Raw genomic sequence first — 19967 nt, forward strand, 5'->3', positions numbered from 1 at the left:
ATAAAGCAGCTTTGCGTTAAAAAACGTGTGTTTTTCCTACACTGACAAGACAGCTGTAGGCTAAGGTGGCCAACACAAAAATGCAAGTCTTTGGTTTGTCCGTTCTGGGCTACTACAGACTCATGGCAGTACAACATGGTGACTAGTGCTGTGTCTTAAATCGGATACTTCCATCAGTATATTGCATGCACTATGTACTTACTTACATTTTGACAGGGTAGTGTTGAATGTGCTTTTATGACACATAATGAATGTCCGTAGCTGATACTGGCTGGCTCTTTCACTAGCTGATCTACCGAGTTAATGATTGTTGCCACACTTTGTGAATATTTACAACTTGTAGAGAATCTGATCTCAAATGCACTGTATTTTGCAATACTTCTCAGTGTGAACGCACTTATGCACTCAAAATAGCAAGTATAAGTTTAGAGGTATCCGACCTGAAACACAGCAGAGGACCAGCTCCCTGTGTACACGTATATATGTATATAAACGGCTCATACTAAGGTAATGAAAACACAATTATTCTTATTTTCAGAAGATTACACACTAAATAAAACATACTTATTATATTACATTTCTGCCAATAAATCCCCCTAAAACATTTACAGTAATAATCTTTAACATTTTCATTAAATAAATTCCTGTTATGTCACTAACTATCGCCAAATTTTAGCAAATAAATATATAAATAAATAAACTGTGGCTGCCAAAGGTTGGGGGATTTTTTTCGTGGTCCAACCAATCATCATTTTCATCATTTTTTGACGGCAGATCAGTTTGACATATTTCAGGGATTATAGAACAAGAAGGAGCAGCTACAGAGAGCTGTCAGATGAAGAGCTGCAGGCGACAGGTTGCAAACCTCCAACTTAGCAAGTTAACCAACTCCTTTCACTGTGCCCTGCTGTCCGTGGACTCATGCCCTGTGCAGCATGAAATCAGATCATGGTTCCTCACAGAATTATGTAAAAAGGCCAGACTTCTTTACTAAAACAAATATTGTTTGTTTTGCTGCCCCTAGAACTACGTGACCTATGGTCTGAAACCGCATTTGCTGTTACCACCAGTAACTAAGGTGTCGCCAAATCAACCAGGACTGAAATCTTTGAGATAGCCTTTGAAACCTGAGCAATTTGGCTTGGTTTCTTACACAATCATGGGAAGAGGGCAATGGGCAACATAAGAAGACATGATCCCAAAAAATTGCAAGATATTAGTAAAAACATTAAAAACAAGGAAACCAGTAAAAAAAAAGAAAAAAAAGAAAATTAAAAGCAAACAAACAAACAAACAAGGAATCATAGGGGAGGGGCTGGAGCCTATACCAGTTGACATTGTGCGAGAGTTGGGGTACACTCTGGACAGGTCGCCAGACTATCACAGGGCTGACACATAGAGACAGACAACCATTCACACTCACATTCACACCTACGGACAATTTAGAGTCACCAGTTAACCTGCATGTCTTTGGACTGTGGGAGGAAGCTGGAAGCCAGAGAAAACCCACGCTGACACAGGGAGAACATGCAGACTCCGCACAGAAGGGCTCCCTCACCTGGAGTTCGAAAAGAAAGTTAAAGAACAAAAAAAAAAAAAGACCTGGAAAAACATATTAAAAATTCTAATACGTCTGTAACATAATTTTAAACTAGTCCATACCCGGGGATGTGTTATGTATAGAGGAATAAGACATCAAAAACAGTATATTAGAGGAGATGCAAAATCAGAGCACTGTAAATGCACTGTGTAATAAATATTAACGTAAGACAAACAAAGCACACTGTATTTAGACACATGCTTTATGGCAAAATACATGGAGCATAGTTTTGGCTGACGGCACGGAGGCACGCGCATGCGCGGGCACCCAGGTACACACAAACAGGTTTCGATCCTCAAGTACTGGGAGATAAAGGCTTCCCAGCCAAACTGTGGTCCTAGCGCACATACGCAGCTCGCGCTGCTAATGGTGCTCACAGTATGAATGGGTAGGGGACAAAAACGCGAATATAAACAGTAGAAATGTGGGAAAAATGCAAAAACGGCATCGTGGCTGATTGGAAACATTACCAAGATGAAAGCCTATGTGCAAGTTCAGAGAAGTAGGTCAAAGCAGTGAGGAGGAAAACGGATGATGATGGACGGAGGGACGGAGGGACTTAGAGTTATCTTTATCTTCATGTTCTTCTAACCGCTTCATCCTCTTGAGGGTCGTGGGGGGCTGGAGCCTATCCCAGCTGACATCGGGCGAGAGGCAGGGTACACTCTGGACAGGTTGCCAGACTATCACAGGGCTGACACATAGAGACAGACAACCATTCACACTCACATTCACACCAATGGGCAATTTAGAGTCACCAATTAACCTGCGTGTCTTTGGACTGTGGGAGGAAGCCGGAGTACCCAGAGAAAACCCACACTGACACAGGGAGAACATGCAACTCGGCACAGAAGGGCTCCCTCACCTGGAGTTCAAAAACAAAGTTAAAGACAAACAAACAAGAAAATGACCTGGAAAAACATCTTAAAAATTATAATAATTCTGTAACATAATTTTAAAAATATAATAATGATAATTATAAACGCAGTTTTTCCTTAGCTTTCTTAAAATAATTTTCTAAATCTATTAATTTTTTGCAATTTGTGGAACATTTATTATAAAGTTGCTCTTTGCATTTTCCCCCCGTGATTTTGAAAGAAATTGCACCAATCTGCTCAGAGTTCAAAGGTTTTCAGAGGAAAGCAGCACAGGAAAAGTGATGTTGTTCCAGGTTTCAAAGGGTTAATATTAGAAGCAAAACTTGGTAAAAGTAATTACCTTAAATAATCTTCAGAAAAAGAAATTATATTAAAGCTTTGTGTCACTGTATCTGCAACACATACTGAATGTTGTATATACTGTATATACTGTATTCTCACAAACCTAACACCTCTAAATGGTGTTGTTTGCAAAAAAGAAATATGTAGGCTATAGGCTGATTGTGAAGCGTCAGTATCGTGACTGAATAGATTGGAGTAAGTGTGGACGCGAGGGAGACGGATGTGACTGTCGCATACCGACTCAACGCGAGCGCCCTTTCTTTCCCTCTCAGCCCTGAGGGTATAACTGGCCTCCCTTCAAAAGAGGAAGCTTAAAAACAATCTCCAGAAGAGTAAAAAAACGGCGCTGGGTTGTGGTGGGCGTCAGTCAACCAGTCAGTCACTCACTAGTCAGTCAGTCAGTCAGGCGAAGGCCCCGCTGTCTCCCACTCCAGAGAACAGGTACCCTGAACTAGTTTCTACAAAGCTGAGTCGGAGATTTAATGCAATATAAAGCCTCTGGGCCCTTTTAGCAATTTGGAGTCAACACACAAATACACCCACGCTCAACTGGAAAGACTTTCCATCCCTGCCCCTTCATGTGCAAATGTGCTGAATGGAGGTGTGTAAGTATGTGCTAGTGTGTGCGTCTGTGTGTGCTCAGTTTCCCTCCTGAATCCTTCCCACAACTCCCTTCTTCCCTTTTCTGATCTGTAGCAACACATCAATGGCCAGTCAGTTCAAAAAACCCAGTACAGAAACTCACAGTGCTAGCTTTTCTTTTTTTTCTTTCCAAATAAATGTCCATTTAAACCGCAATCTTCCAATGTGGTTCCCACCTACGCTGTGTGGGGTGAAGCACGCAAGTAATTTAACACATGATGATCATTCAGTAAAGTGAGGAGTTGTTGATACCCTGCAGATTGTCGAATCTGTTCCTTTGTGCGAGCAGGTTTTATCCAGGGAAAAAGTTCTTTACGAGACACCATCACATCACACCATATGGCAATGATGCAATATAAACTTTTCTCCAGATGCCAGTAATGCCTTCTGCAATATTAGCTAGAGTGCTGCTCTTGACACTGTCTGTGTGATTGGCAGTATTTCCAGCTGTTGGTCGTCGTAGGAGCCTGTGAAGGCTCCGTGTTTTTTTATGCTGACATCAGCTCTGGCATCTGTTGCATATCTGAAACTCCAAGTGGTATTGTGTTATTTCCTTGAGATGGTGGGGAAGGAAAATGGATAGCATCCTTAGGAAATCTCTTGTCTTTCCAGATTGGCTGATCAATTTGCGTTTGCCTTTAGAGCTGCAAGATAACCACGATAATTACAGTGTGAGACTTTGCTGAATTAACACAACGTGTTCCACTCAGAATCTGAAGTCAAATCACGTCTGCAAAAAGAGTTAAACCTAATGTAGACTTAGTGTTATAAGCCAGTTTAGTTTCTAAAATTTTGTGCAGGGATGTCTTTTGTCTGATTCGGCTGACACAAATCTGACCATTGTCCTGAAAAAACGAAGGTGAAAGCAAATAGTTAGATTCGTCATCAAATAGAGAATGTGGATGGGAGCTGAATCCAGATAAATAAAAAACAGCAGTCCCTGGGCTACAAAGCCTGAGGCTATTGCATTGCTAGCAGGCAAACAGCCACCCAGCTGCCCCAGCAGGGTAGGAATATATCAGGCAGCCTATTGGATACCTGACAGCTGATTTAGCTCCCCCTTAATGAGCAGAGGGCCCTGCTGCACAAACCCCACAATCTGTTACATAACAACATCATAAATAGCATGCACAGTAAGGAGCAGACTGCTAACGCTGGCAGAATCTTGTGAAATCAAGAGATGTTATACGCAGTACACAATGCAGCACTAATAATAGTTGAAAGTGTGTAGACATTGTTAAAGGGTTGTGAAGCTATACATTAGAGTGCATAAATCTGTAAGTCTAATTATATACTGTATAAAACACTTTTTTAAATGACTCTTCAGGCAACAATATGACAACGTTACAGTAAAAGCAGAAGAAGAATCAGGTAAGGTTAAAATAAAGTATGAAGAATTTTTATTTGTGCTTATGAATAAGCAGTTATTTGATACAGCAGTTACAATGATAGCAATGCCACTGTCTTTATTCAGCAATCTACACTGTAATGTTGCTCAATACTGAAATATAGTGCAGTGAAAGAGGTATTTAAAGGATAAAACTCCCAGTCTTTTGTATTTTTCCTGACAAGAAAACATCTTAAAATCTTGAAAAGACAACAATGTGTTACTTTGGCTCTCAATACCTTTTGACTTCCCTGTTGTGTTGCTGGTGCTCAGTCCCAAGCCCATCTGATGATGTAAATCTGTAGTAACAGGTCACAAATACAAAGTTACAGTTTTAAGAGGCTAAACAATTCCCTAAAACAGCTGGGCACTGTAGTTTTTAGCCAATGTTACTCAAACAGGAGTAAATGGTGCATTTGTTGGGGACTACTTTCAGCTGCGGATTGATACACATTTGGTACTAGAGTGAGTTTTTACAGCAGACTGATGGTGCATGGTGGACTGACTAAAGATAAACTACACTGCTCATGTTCATCATAATGTCACCCAGTACAACAGTGTGGATTATTGATCTTTTTAATAATTTTTGGATGACAACAGAGCGCTATGCTAAGCTAGCTCAGGCTTTGGCTAAACAGGAAATACTACAGAGGGATGAAACCATTGCTGGTTTGATCTTTTCAAAGGTTTTACTGAAGAAAAACTTTAAATATCACTAGACTTGAACTTTAAAATTTAAGTAAGGCTATACCAAGGTAGCCAGTATAATGAAGTAAGGACACAGTCCATTTATTTGTGCTTTCATTTGACAAAGCAGTTACATTAGTGGAAATGCCATTACACCCTAGTTTCACTTTATTGATTACATTATTTACATAATGATTTTGTTGGGCCTTAAGTGTTAACCCGTCTAAGGAATATACTGACAGTGTGAAGAATACTTGTGTACACTAAGTAATTCAATTAATGCTCTATTCAAATATTAACACATGGCAATGTAAAGCAACACCGTGACAATTAATGAAAACTAAAGTGGCCCAGGAGCAGTGTTACTGAAAACCAGATTCTGACCTTAGCAAGACTTGCTTGGAAGTATATATGTTCTGACAACACAGATGTCAGAGGAGACCCTCAGGACCCCAGCTTGTCACCGCGGGCTAGCCAAGGGGGGGGCAAGTTAATCTAGGCTAGGCCAGTAAGGGAAGGGGTCACAGTTCACTGTGTATGCCCCGCTGCTTCAGCACCGGCTGACAGGCCACAGGAGTCTGAAAGTCCATGATGTACTGGCATTTGCTGGGCTCCTTCACCGATCGCAAGGCTGTCTCCGTTCCGCATGTCAGTGTGACCTAGAAAAGCACAAAGAGAGAAAAGTTGAGGTGGTGCAGGGAGAAGAGCCGTTGTTAGCCTGAGTCAAGAGCCATGCCAGTTTTATCTCCCGATGGGGGCTGATTGAAGACGCTGTCCTTCCTCTTGTTTTAGTAATTTTCGCAGCAATTTCAAACTTTTATGAAGAAATTAGATTCACTACAAATGATAGAATTATGCCAAAAAAAAAAAAAAAAAATACAGTACTAGTTGAGCTGGTGATTCAACTATAATCAGGTCTCTTGTCAAATAAAATAATGGCACTGCTCATGAAGAGTTTCATCACTGCCTAGCCTACAATCAGAGTCTACAAGACCTGAAGTGATGCTGTGACTGGGGGACACTGTGGCATTATGGGACATCGCTGCTGTCATCTTCACGTGTGAACAGTGATTACCACTGTCACGACTTTAATAGGTGACTTTGACACCCTCTGCAAGAGAGTGGAAGGGAAAAGCAACTTATTTTACTTCTAGGGGGTTTCCATAGCAACCCCTCACATCATACTGCACCCGGAGCAGACAATCCCTCCGGCGAACAAAAGCACCTGGAGAGGGAGAGAGATTGGAACTTGACAGGTATTATTGTGCTGAAGTTTCAGGCTGGTACAACTGGTGATTTGGTTTTGTCCCGTACTTGGATTAAAAATAGTCTTTTGTTATGTCACTTAGTATCTCGTTGCACAGAGATATTAAGTGGGTGTGTGCCGCTCGGTGAGACAAAGTGTTTTCTTATGTGTGTTCTTGTATGTGTTCATGGTTATTGGGGATTCAGTTCTGACTTGAGGGTGTCAGAGCCATAGGTCAGTGTTGGGTGGCAATACTTTAGACTTGTAGGATTATTTTTTGTGTGATTCCAGAGCGTAACTTCTCCAGCTTGTGTTTGTACTTGCTTGTGTCTTGACACTTAACTTATATCAGTTAAAGAGGCACTTCATCTTTATTACACATGAGGATCAGTTTAGACATTGTGGTTAGTGCTACTCAGCCTGTAAAAACAGTTTGTGTCTCTGCTGTGTCAAATCTGATGATGATGGTGTCATCAGGGTTATCGCATCTGGGACTTCCTCATTTATAACAGAAAGCTTAAGTCACAAACTGGACATGTGGAGCCTGCAAGACGGAGGGATAGTCTAATGAAAGATGTTATAAGTTGCGTTATAGGAAGTGTAAGCAGTACGGTACAGTTTAGTTCAGTTCAGTTCGGTACGCATTCTTTCTGTTTCCACTGTGAAAAGTTGTGGATGGTACCAGTGGAACCGTTCCATACCGTCCCCATTTTTAGTCCCCCCTCTGTTGGGGTATCTAGCACACAGATGTGGTACTAAAAGGTGGAGCTGTGAACACTGCAGTCTGTTGATTGGTCAATAGCAGACGGTCACTCTGCTCAGGACTGAGTTGTGGCTGGTTTTGAGGCTCATGTAGAGTTTTATATATGTTAGTAAACTATAGCTATAAAATGAAAGGATTGGTTCTTGGATACTTTTTTGTTCTGAAAATGTCAGTGTTCATCTTTGTTCTGTGGACTATAAATGAGGTGCGGACTGATAAAGGAGGAAATACAGTATAAGTTCTGGACAGAGCGGTGAGTGACAACAACCCCGCCCACATGAAAGAGTCGTTTTTGCAGTGGAAACGCTAAGTGGACCTAGGGTCTAGGTACCATGTCTGAGGGGTTACTTTTGGTTCCAAAGGTACCATACTGAAAATGTTTGATGGAAACTGGGCTTTAGAGCTTGACATAAGTACATCTTGGCTTCTGCTACATCAATTTTGTCCATTCTCTTAAGTATAAGCACAATATTATATATTATAGCAAAAAATAATCTGTAGTAATGTCACATGTAGGCCTAGAGCCCACTGATACCTACACGTAATTTAAGTCTTGGCCGACTGTGAATTTTCGGATAGTATTTTCATTGTTTTGACATTTTACGTTATAAGTAGGGCTGTCAAATGATTAAAAAAAAAATCTAATGACTTACATGCTCTGTTTTTAATTAATCTAAATTAATCGCATACATCAACAAATATTTTAAAAATTTCAGTTCAAATGTTCAATTAGCAGATGTGTCTTGGTAAAACTGCTGGACTTTGGACACAATTACACCCCTGTCCTCTACCACCGAAACTAATCTGTTAGTCGAGTTAGACTTAATCAGTTTGCGTCTAGTCAAGTGTGGCTTCTAGTGCTAGCATCTGTGGCTGTGTTAGGTCGGACCTCCACGTTCGCTGCTAAATGCTTTGCGTTGAGGTTATAGTTCAGGCTTTAAGTACTCCTGTGGTATTAAAATTCCTTACTACAGAAATAGCAGAGAACGTTAGGAATGTTAGAATGTTAGGGTTAGTCAAACCAGACAATGAAAAGATATCCTGGGTGGCTTCGTAGCACAGGCCTCTGCAGCTCCTGTGTCGAGCGAGGTTAAATTACTGTTTTTGTCAATGGAGTCTGGCTTTGAAGAAAGCATCGATTCATTTTCACTTTTAGTTCAGTTTCCTCTCGGAAATGGTTGTCCATTGTAGACATACTGAGCATACAGCTGGATAAATGAGACTTGGATTATACTGCACAGGTTGTGTGAGAGTTCGTAAGCGGATGTTTTGATACAGTTTTACTGTTGTTACACATGAACTTTAATTTGTCCAGAATTTTCTCTGTTTTTGGATTTGTCGTTCACCAGAGGCCTGCGAGAAAAAGGATTTCTTCACAGATTTAATGTAACATCCAGTGAGTAATTAATATAAAATGGTCAGCGTTCTTTTAACATTTCTAAGCAAAACAAATGACCATGTGATGGGTACGTCTGAATGAACGCTGGATCGGAATATAATAAAGTTAAAGGATAAATCTGGTCTATTACAACTTGGTTATTATTTATCCTGACCATCATTTATCATGATAACATTTTATTCACTGAAATTAATTGCTGAGTTCTGGCAACACGGCAACATCACCAAAAAGACAAAGAAACAGAGAAGAAACACAATCAGACAGGTTGTGAAAAAGTTTATTGTCTAGTACAATATTTACATGACCAAGAGAAATGATGGCCACCCCTACAAATATCTGACCTATATTATAATAAACTGGAATTCCCCTTTAAGCAATGGGAGAGGCTGTATAAGATCTGGGGCCACAGTTGTGCTAGCTGTACAGTAGCTAAACTCACTGCACACATGTAACGGTCACAGTCCAGTACTTTGAATTTAATTAATAACTGAAACAGTTGAGTTCACTCTTCCCCACAGACTCTTAAGATACACTGCACGCTGCTTGAATTTGGATTACCTCAATATCCATCGCTGAAACAATACATCACTGGTCCCACTACTCAAGTATAAAGAGAGAAGTGAGTTTCACCGCTGAAAGAGAGAGCACTACCCAAAGACGAGGTTCAGCATTTCAAATATAATGAGCGTCGACTTCTGACGAGACTTCATTTATGCCGACTGCACTCGGTTAGGGGGTCGTATCAAAGGAATTCAATTTAGTCTTTTCAAAGGGGGCCCCTGGATGGCATGAGTACATACATTTGCAAACGACATTTATTGGACTCTGATTTGAAGAGGGGGCCAGGCAAAGAAAATAAGATGATTAAATGTGCTACATTTTCAATTGAGCAAATTCTCACACAAAAATGTAAATGGATCTCATAAAAGTAGCTGAAAGGAAGAGGCAATACTGGGAAAATACAGAGAAGAGTAAAAGAGGAGAAAGCTGCAGGAGAATGCAGCCAGAGCAACATTAACCAGAAAACCAATGTAGACTGACAGAGGGGGGAAAGCAAGTCAGCTTCCATCACTTGGCTTTGAACAAAACATCTTTTTGCCAGGCTGCTGAGTGGGCCATGAGGACTGAATGTCTTTTACTGATTGACTGACTAACTCTCCATTGTTGAAATGCACATGCGCAGAGCGAGGCATGCAGGGAGCAGACTGGGCAGGAAGGCTTCAAACTGTCCCCAGTGAATGTGGAGAGAGGAGCTTCGTTTGGCTGTTTCTCTTAGCTTTCCCTCTGGAAATTAGCAAACCACAGCCTCTCTGTACAGTTAACTTAATTTGTATTTATTTGTAAGGTTGACTGTTAAAGTCATTATCTACAGCAGTGATACCCAACCAGGGGTACCTGTAGCCCAGTGGATTGTAGAGTAGCTCAACTAATTTGCAAAAATCGAAGATATGATTTAATTAAAATGACATTTCCACAAATTAAGTCAGATTGAATACTACATGTTACAATTATGTAAGACAGTCCCTCCTGGATCTCGCCGCAAAGAAACCTTGAATTATGTCAAAAATTGAGGTGAAAAATGCGACATTTTTATGTGATTTTTGCGGGAAATTGCAGCAAATGACAAAAATTGCGGCTAATGACAAAAGGAGAAAAAAAATGAGATTTTTTTTAATTACTACCTCCAAAGAAAATAAGTCTTGTAATCACTTGCTATAATAATCATACTGAATATTACAAAAATAGCTTCAAATGTTTGTTTTTTTGTTTGTTTGTTTTTTGTAATAGTTTTCTTCTTTAGTTTTATTTGATTAGTTTCAAAACATGGACTCCAATAATGTTGCAAAAAAATCCTGAGTGAATACTGTAGCTCTCAAACCAGACAATGTGACTGTAAAACAACATGTAGGCTACATCCTCTGTAAACATAACATTTTAATACATTCAACACCTATTGTATGCATTTAAACTTGCATTCTTATGTCAATACAGAGCGTTTCTCCATACTGCAAGGCCATTAGCGCATTTGATGACGCGTCTCATGACGTTTCAAATGACGTCGCATGCGGGACGACTTCTGGTTGGCTGGAAAATGCGGAAAAATTGCGGGACTTTCGTTGAATTTGTGTTAATTATTGCGATCGCAAGATCACGATTTTCTGGAGGGACTGGTAAGAGTGCCTGAAAGCGTTTAGCAAGCAGAGAAGTTTAAACAGGTAGCTAACAGTGTTGAATAGGGAAAAAAAATAGCTGAAAGTACTGACTAAACAGTTCAAATATTCAGCTAAAAGTAATGGACGGCTGTAAAAGTTAAAAGTATTGCATATATTAGGGATGCACGATAATATTGGCACATCATTGATATCAGCTGATATTGGCTTTAAAATGAAATATCGGAATGGCCAACATGCTGATAATATCGGTATGTCATCGGTATGTCAACCAATATAGGCTTTAAAATGATCAGACTCGATACATACATTTACATTTTTCGTAATTTGAACAATGAACGGATATAACATACATTGACCAGTATTGTATAAAGTGGAAATATTGATATCATTATCGGCCAAATGAGTTGTTACATTTCAGCATATCGGATATCGACAAAAAGTCCAATACCGTCCATCCATAACATATATGGTTAAAATAGGTACCTTAAAGTCCTGACTAAACAGGTCAGGTAATTCGCTTAAAGTAATGGATAAACAGTTAAAATAGTTAGCTGTAAATGCTGTAAATGCTGTACAAGTGGCTGAAATTGCAACACTTTTGCTACAAAATCAAACTACTGTAAATTCTTAAATAAGCCTCAATTTAACTCAGCGGCCAAGAGAACCAGGTTTATATTAAATACAGGCCTTTATTGCTATTCCCCCTGTTCCCCATTTTAATGAAAACTCAAAACCTCCTCCATGTTTACTGTTGTCTCGATAAATTGATAATAACGTCCATTTCCACAACACTAATTTCATCAGCACAGCAAGAGTCATGTCTGGTGTTCAACTTTGCCTCTACCCCCAAACACTGTTAGGTTACAGTGCATTAAACACATCCTCCATATAAAAGATCTCACAGCCTTCCCTTTAAATGTAGGCCTTTAGTAAGAAAAACATCAGAAAGTGTTCAGTTTTATCGCCTCACATCCATCAGAAGTACAGCAATCAAGAAACGACTTGAATTAATTACAGTATGAAAACATTATTTCTGTTCTAAGTGGTGAGTATCACATTATTCTGTGGCTGAATAACACTTATTAAACCAGCAAAATTTGTCATAATAGCCTGTTTTTAGAAAGGGCCTGCTACTCTCTGCAGTTGAGGTAAATAAAGACCTCTACAACTATTACTACTACAGAACATTGTCCTGTAATACTGACAGACACTTTAAGTACTGAGCAGCACCAGGGACACATTCTACCAAAGGACATTGGTTTTATGGTGTGAGCATTTACCAGATTGTTCTATGCAGGTGTCTGAACTGACAATGTCGACCAGTTGTTCCCAACTGGTCCAGATTTCCCCTTAGTCATTTGTTTAAGGTCCACACAGGATCGAGCTAGTTTTGTCTTTGTCAAGTAGGTGTCTGTTAGTCACTGTACGTCAAAATAAAGTGTTGTTTACAAAGCTGACACGTTCGCGAGTCACTTCATTCACAATGGACCCATGACCCACTTTTGGACCACGACCCACCAGTTAGGAACCACTGATACAGACCAAAATGTAAATTACAAAGATCGAATACATGATTGGTATAGTTTTTCTTTTTACTTTTAAAGTCTAAAATCTCCACATTTGCCATAATGAATTAAATCCAAATGAGGTCTATATAACATTTTTATTCAGGCTGAAACTCTAATGAGTTGTGCAAATGACTTCTCTTTGTTGCCTCATCCTTTACTGTATCGTCTGTCCATCTGTCTATATAACAGTCTGTCAGTGTATGTACCATTTGTTCATCCATACGTTTATTCATATGTGTTTCTTTGTGCTCTCATATGCTACTGTGAGTATATGAGTGTGTGTGTGCCTACTGTATGTTTGTATGTACTGTCACTCATGCAGTACTTACTGTAGTACTGCGTGAACCTCCTTGCCAGCAGGGTTCTCCATTCTCATACTCCATCTGACTGTACTGGTTCTTTGGTGTTCCGGCCCACATCCCCCACCTCCTGAAATCAAAAGAAATAAGACATGATTGAATATTTTCGTGAAGTGTATGTTGAAACAAAATTTCCGTCTATTAGTCACGCTAAACAAAATTCAGTAATTTCCTACTCCTTTATAAACAGTTGGGACAAGTAGAAACATATAATTTGTTTTAAACACCACTAGGTTGGCTTATTGAAAAACACTTCCTCCCAGCAAACATAAAAAGCTGGCAAGATGGCCAGTCTGGCAGTGCCCTCCTTTGGATCCTGGCACCACAGCTCTCGCGTCCCCTCTCCTCTTCAACAATGGAGGGGAAATATTAATTACCATTTTGTCAGAGTTAATTCTGTGTGCGATACCACACGAGGGAAGGAGAAGAGAAAAAAAACATGACGCCAGTGAAGCCCATCTCAAATGAGGCTGTGCCTGCCCAGTGCTAGCTAATTACATTCTCACCAAACATTTCAAGGGGAGTTAGGAAAACCAAAGCAAACCAGGGTGCCAGTGGACACAGTCTAACACAGCTTGCAGTACTGACAGATGCCATTTGATTACGCTTTCACCGGCTAACTTTCTCTGATCTTTTGTTGAACTTGAGCAGCTTCTTTGAGGTGGCGTCGACCGCAGTCGTGCTGCTGGTTAAGTATTGATTTTTGTAAAACACTGTAATCCTGCTCGGGAGGAAAATCTTTCCTGCATTTGGTGCATGGTCTATTGCAGATTTTACTGACGTGTGTTGCCCTACAGAGGCAAGCAGCTACTTCTCTCTGCAATGCTAAGAGAACACAAAACAAATACTGAAATCAATCTTTCTACTTTCAAAGACGCATACATCAAGAAATAAAACCTGACGGTCTGCAAGCCTGTTTTTTTGCAAATAGCTTGTCGATGTTCTGTTAATCATTCTGGATAAAGAGCTACAAAAAGCTATAAATTCAGCATATTGTTCTTTTAATCTGCCTAAGTGCTTTTCTCACAACTGCCAACCCTATCCCGAGTGCACAATCCTCGATCAATGTGCCTACACTGACCTTTCCACAGTGGATTTCAGTAACAGGATCAGCTCTGTTTTTTGAGTAATGCTTTTAGTATTATGAAAGATAATCTGCTATATTTAATGGCCTATTATGATATTGTTACTGGTTCTGTTATTTATCTCAATACTTACTCAATACCTGTATATTTTTTCCAAAGCTCAGCAACAAATATAAATTACTTCCTGTTGGGTTTAGAGTATGGCTCCAAGAGGCTTTTTTGTACATCTTGGGGTGTTACATTTGCCTACCAAATTTCTTAAATGTCAGTGAAACCAGCCTCTGGGGCTGCGTTGTCAAAATGTGTAGGGGGCGCTACTGAGCCAATCTTTTGCACCCATTAACCAGACCTATATCGGATGTAAATTTTTTGACAGTTTACATGTGTGTGCAAAGATTCATGAGTTTTCGAGTACCCTAAGCCCCTCAAAAATGTGCTTCTTTTCGGAAAAAAATAAATTAATAGATAGGCTAAATGATAATTCCTTCAGTTTTTAAGAGGGTCCTCACACCACGGGTGCTCGGGCCCTAATAAATATAGACCAGTCCCGATAACTAATTTTATTGGATGATATATTGTCACAGAAATAATTGGGATAAATTATATTATTGCCATTTTGAGACCTTTTTGTGCCAATGATATACTTTTAATTCTTAAGAATATTAGACATTGATATTCTTGGAATTGGAAATTTACATATAAATATATTTTTAAAATGTAATTAACACCTGTTAATATGTGCATTGAAATATATATTTATAATAATATAATAATAATATAATAAGACTTCTCCTATATTACCTTATAGGAGAAGATCAAAATTTCTAAATTTGAGATTTAACACAAAGTTTGGCCAATAAAAACCAAACTAAGTGATGCCCCTTGCGACTAATGAATAAGATGAGCGAAACTCAGGGAACACTGCAGTTACCTCCATAATGTGGCTACTGTGCTGCTGAGGGGCAATTCTGCATTTCCTAGGCAAAGGAAGGACCCGCTCTACTCTCCCTTCTGATTATCTATTATTCGTTGCCATCATTAGTTGGACTGGATAGGATTGGGCAAGAGGAGTGGTATTGGTTAGGGTAAAAATATCTGGGTAAGCCAATCAGAGGCAGAGCAGGGTGGGCCATGTCTTCGCTATGCTAGAAGATGGTCTGGGAGTGGAGTTGTTGGAGGGTAAAACTACAAACAATGAACTTTTTAGGATGTTGCCAGGGTTTGGCAAGCTAACCACTTGCACTTTGAAGTGTTTTTTATTTTTCTTTGGACTTGCGCATGTAGGCAGGCATGGAGAGGAAGAAAAAGTAAAACAGTTGGGAAACCTCTGCTGTTTATGTTAGCATCACGTTGTATCTTACGATGACTCAATAACATAATTAACGTGACAGACCTAGATGGCAAAAGACAGAGGGACTGATTAGAATTTAGGAAGTAGTAGTAAAACACAACGTACTCTTTTTGGTTATGTGAAATAGTGTCCAAAAAACAGAATTTCTTTCCACATTTCTTTAAATGCAGTTTTATTCTCATTTGACCTTGATGAAGGCAAACATGGGAGTCCTAAAAGCACTCTCCAGCTTTTACGGACACATGGGTGTCTTCAGGTCCCTGTGTGTGGCTTTTCTGCTGTCCATGATGTGCATGGCTTATTTAAGAAGCCTGAACGGGTCAGTCAGAGGTGAATTGCTCACACAAGTGGAAGCCGGCTGGGCCCGAGCGTCTCGCCTTTTCCTTCCAGCCTGTTTGATTGGGTTTTAGCACTCTGTTAGTACCAGGAGGCCCTCAAATGGATTGCTGTCAGGGCCAGCAGACATGGCAAGCGGAGAAAGTGACAGTGCTCCGGCTCTCGCTGCTGGTTGACCAGCGATCCCTTGCGCATCACCTTCATGCCTCCTGGTTTGCCATACACCACCAGCCACTAACACACACGCACACCTCATTCCCTCACCTCACCTTTGTTCGCTTCCTTCCTTAATCTCCATTCTCGCTCTGTCAGCCCCCCTGCGCCCCAGGAGGCAGCGTAGGCCCTGTCAATTAGGCTTAAGTTATCACTGAGATGTAGCCGACACACTCAAGTCATTTGGATTCACAGGAGTCATAAGATGAAATCTTATTGACAAATCATTCCCTGTAATAATACCTGCCTGCACTTAATATTGGCGGGCCATTCTCTACAGTCACCACCAGACTAGTGCACAGCTCTTTATTTACACCTCAGAAAAACATCACATTGGGCCTCACTGCTTAATTCCATGGCACCAGGGTGCATAAACATTACTATATGTTAGTCTGACCCTGTGACTGACAATATAGCACAACCCGAATGTGCAAAATGCACCCCCCCTGGCTCAATGACAACTTCATTTTTTCATCCAATTTATCACAGTTTGGCTTTAAGCTGCAGCCATGATACACATGATGCTCACTTGCACTTGTAGCAGCAGGGCCAGTCTCTTGAAATTATCTGGGTCTCTGTATGTATTTTCTTCCTTCTGAACATGCTGGCTGATCTGCTGCACCTGCTTTCTGCAGCCAAGCTGGAAATACTGTTGCCTGCTCAACAAAATGGTTCACACCCAACTACTGCTATTCGGATAAGACTAAAATTTTTAAAGGTAGAACAAGAAAAACAGACACTCTTCTGTTTTCAGCATGGATGAACATAATTTAATTATGTAAATAGATTAACATTGGCATTAGAGGGTAAATTGCATCTTGGCTTTTGTAGAAAATCCATTTCCGACCACATGGAGACACGACTGGCCACAAACGCAGACTTCCCTTTAATGATTGATGACGGTTGATACTGAACACATGCTCCTTTTAAGGCTTAAAACCTGGAGAATCTTATTTACAGATATCTGGGTTATAATTCAATCATTGTCTGGCCTCCTCTAATGCCATAAAATGCACCTTCCATCACAGATAAACCTGTAATAGCGGCATATCTAGGCAGCTAAACCTATTATCCATACATTTGCTTTGCATTGTGGGTGAGATAGTGGGCCTCGGAGAACTCAGACACGCCTCTAACCGCACACATTAGGGAGTCAATCTCATTTAATTTTCTCTCTGAATCACTAAGGTGTGATTTCTATTGACACACAGAATAGCAGATGGAGTTGTGATTTAATTACATCCAGTACCCACGAAGAGACCATTAAAATTGCAGTTTCACCTCCTTGATACCTTCAGAGCTAAGTTTACTGCAAGACTATATACAGATCTGAAGAACATACTATATCAGAGAACACGTGAAATAGTTTTTGTAACTGTCATGACAAAATTGGTCTCGGACTACTCATATTGTTTTACTGATTTTGTTTTATAATCTAATCCTCATTAGGAATAATTAGCATTAAAAAGCTGATTAGCTTCTCCTTTTCTTCTTCTGATAATGGCTTGAGCTGATATAAGCTCCTCTTATTTCTTTAAAACGATGCGGTCGCCAGTGATTCTGTTTTAAACTTCATCGCAGCATTAATCCGTATGCCTCGAGTGATAAATCCCGAAGATCCACGGCTAATCTCGCTCAACACTGAGAGGAGAGTTACCCCCTCTGATATAGCCACAAATCAACCTTTCAGAAGCAATTATCATTTAGACAACTCCACTCTGGTGTTTAAACACCCCGCAGATAGTGAGGGGCGGGAGACAAATCTGGGCCAAAGGTGTATTTGTGCATGCCTTGATGTGCGTTTGTGTATTTCTGTGTTGTGTTTTGAGACCCTCAGCCTTCACTGGAGAGACACTGAATGAACAAAACCACAGGGGGGAAAAAACACAATGGTGGTCCCATTTGGTATATCTGTGGTTTCCTCAAGAAAACTGAATATAAATTTGCCCATCTGCCTCCAGTGCTTTGTCTGTATGATTGTAGACATTAGAAAGGCGATATAAACTCTACTGAACATTATGTCTGTCATGCACAGGAGCTGCTTGCACATATTCATGCATGAATCATGTTTGCATACATGTGTACTGCATGTAAAGGAATTATATTTACATTTTTACAACATGTGCTTTTACAAGCAAAGTGTATATACAGTGAGGCATGTAGGACTGGGTATTTAAAGAAGTATTTCACATTAAACTGGGCTGTCTATGCAGTAGAAAGATGCAAATACTTTTGAAGTTGGTGCTACGTGACCAGAGAAAACAAAAGAAAATGGCTGTGGTATTTGCTTTTACTCAAGAGGTAGAAAACCCACAACTACCTGAATGCATTGTGCCACCGCAGATTAATAAACACTACCAAAGATGGGCGACGCAAAGAATGTAGTGCAAGCTTGTCTGTTTTAACAGGAAACAATATGGCTGCCAGCTGGTTACAAACAATCTCATATTACAGTTAAACAGTAAGTTAAAATATATTTCTGAAAACATTTATGGTGAGAAATAGGCAACACAGAAACAGACTCTTGGTTCATCTCAGTTTTTTCAGCCTGTGTTTTACAATACAGAAAACCTACAACTACCAGAATGCACTGTGCAGCACCGAACACTCTGAATATACACAGTAGTGTTTCTCCTGCTGGCCTGGCCCACCAGTTCCAGCTCGGCTCATAGACTTTACACTGTGATGATGTTACAGATTTTTAACTTGTTTTTCTCAGCTCCAGGAAAGTTTCACAAAGGTAAAACCTCCATGGATCCAAAATTCAAGACAGAAAGAAAGATAATTGACCTTGGTTACAGTTCAAGGTGTCCTATCAGCAGTTGTACGGACGTCTCTTTTATAATGATGACCTATGGGGAAAATGCTTTTTAGGCTGCAATACTGCAAGTGGCCACTGGGAAAAATTTGCTGCAAGGCTGAGCTTGGCCGTTTTTCCACAGGATACAATGCGATGCCACTTCCTGTTCACAAATTCTCATATTACAACAGTGCACTAAAATATGTTTCTGAAGACAGTTAAGATGAGGAATAGGCAAAATAGCAAGAGAATCTTGAGCTCCTTTTACACTACCAGATTTTTGGTGAATATTGGGCCGATTTGCTGGCCAGCTGCGAGCATTTAGACACACAGAGGCGCCCAATTTTCCACCTCGTAGGGTAGTCATATTGGCGGAACCCTTTAAGTTTAAAAAGACCGAGGCGGCCTTCTGCCACGGGAGGGGCTGTTGAAGACTTGTGGGAGCCGCATGTGCGAGCCACTGGCGGTGGATAAACAGGAAACAGCTGATAGCAGGAATTAGCGAGCAGCTAGTAGCAAGAGGGAAACACAAACCTGACAGATACTGTAAAGATGAGCAACTGGGGAGACAAGGAATAGCACGCCGACCTTGTCCTCGCAAAGGAAAAGGCTATTAACCGTCAGTTGACGGGGACGGTGAAGAATGGGCCGATTTACGAGAAAATCGCCGTCTGACTAGCCGCGGATTCCCTCCCATGTCACTGGTTACATCACACGCTGAGCTACACGTTGTGTTACTTTACTTTATGACACATTGACCGAAAAGTTTCCATGGTGTCAAGTAACTGCCATGTACTGAAAACAACCACTGACTGCTTGGTTAATCTTTGCTCATTTTAAATCAGAATTTTGGTCATTCTATGGTGTATCTTATTTTGTATTTTAATATTTTCAATTCTACTGGCAGGTATTTTAATGCAGGATCAATTTGTGTAAACGCATTCTGAATTAACTGGCAGCCAGAAAACACATCACAGACAGCTTTATTTTGAATTTCTACAGTTCAGCGCTAATTGGAAACTTAAATTAAAAGCAAACGGAGAAACACACTGAAAAAAATTATTCCTCAATGTCAGGTATGAAAAACAGGCTGTTAGGTATGGCACTGAAACATTTCAGCTCTAGAGGTATCTCGCA

At 40.2% G+C, this 19967-nt stretch overlaps 1 protein-coding gene across 1 annotated transcript in view; it reads right to left on the reverse strand.

Moving 5' to 3' along the window:
* Positions 1-4845: 4845 nt before the first annotated feature.
* Positions 4846-19967, reverse strand: part of LOC126404200 (glucosidase 2 subunit beta-like) — a 190452-nt gene continuing 175330 nt past the window's right edge. Inside the window, exons 14-15 of the mRNA XM_050067256.1 lie at positions 13016-13115; positions 4846-6195 (exon numbers count right to left, since the gene is read on the reverse strand). Coding sequence (XP_049923213.1) covers positions 6058-6195; positions 13016-13115 — 238 coding nt within the window. The 3' untranslated portion in view covers positions 4846-6057. The remainder of the gene's footprint in view (positions 6196-13015; positions 13116-19967) is intronic.

This window comes from Epinephelus moara, chromosome 17 (assembly GCF_006386435.1).
Source record: "Epinephelus moara isolate mb chromosome 17, YSFRI_EMoa_1.0, whole genome shotgun sequence".
NCBI lineage: Eukaryota > Metazoa > Chordata > Actinopteri > Perciformes > Serranidae > Epinephelus > Epinephelus moara.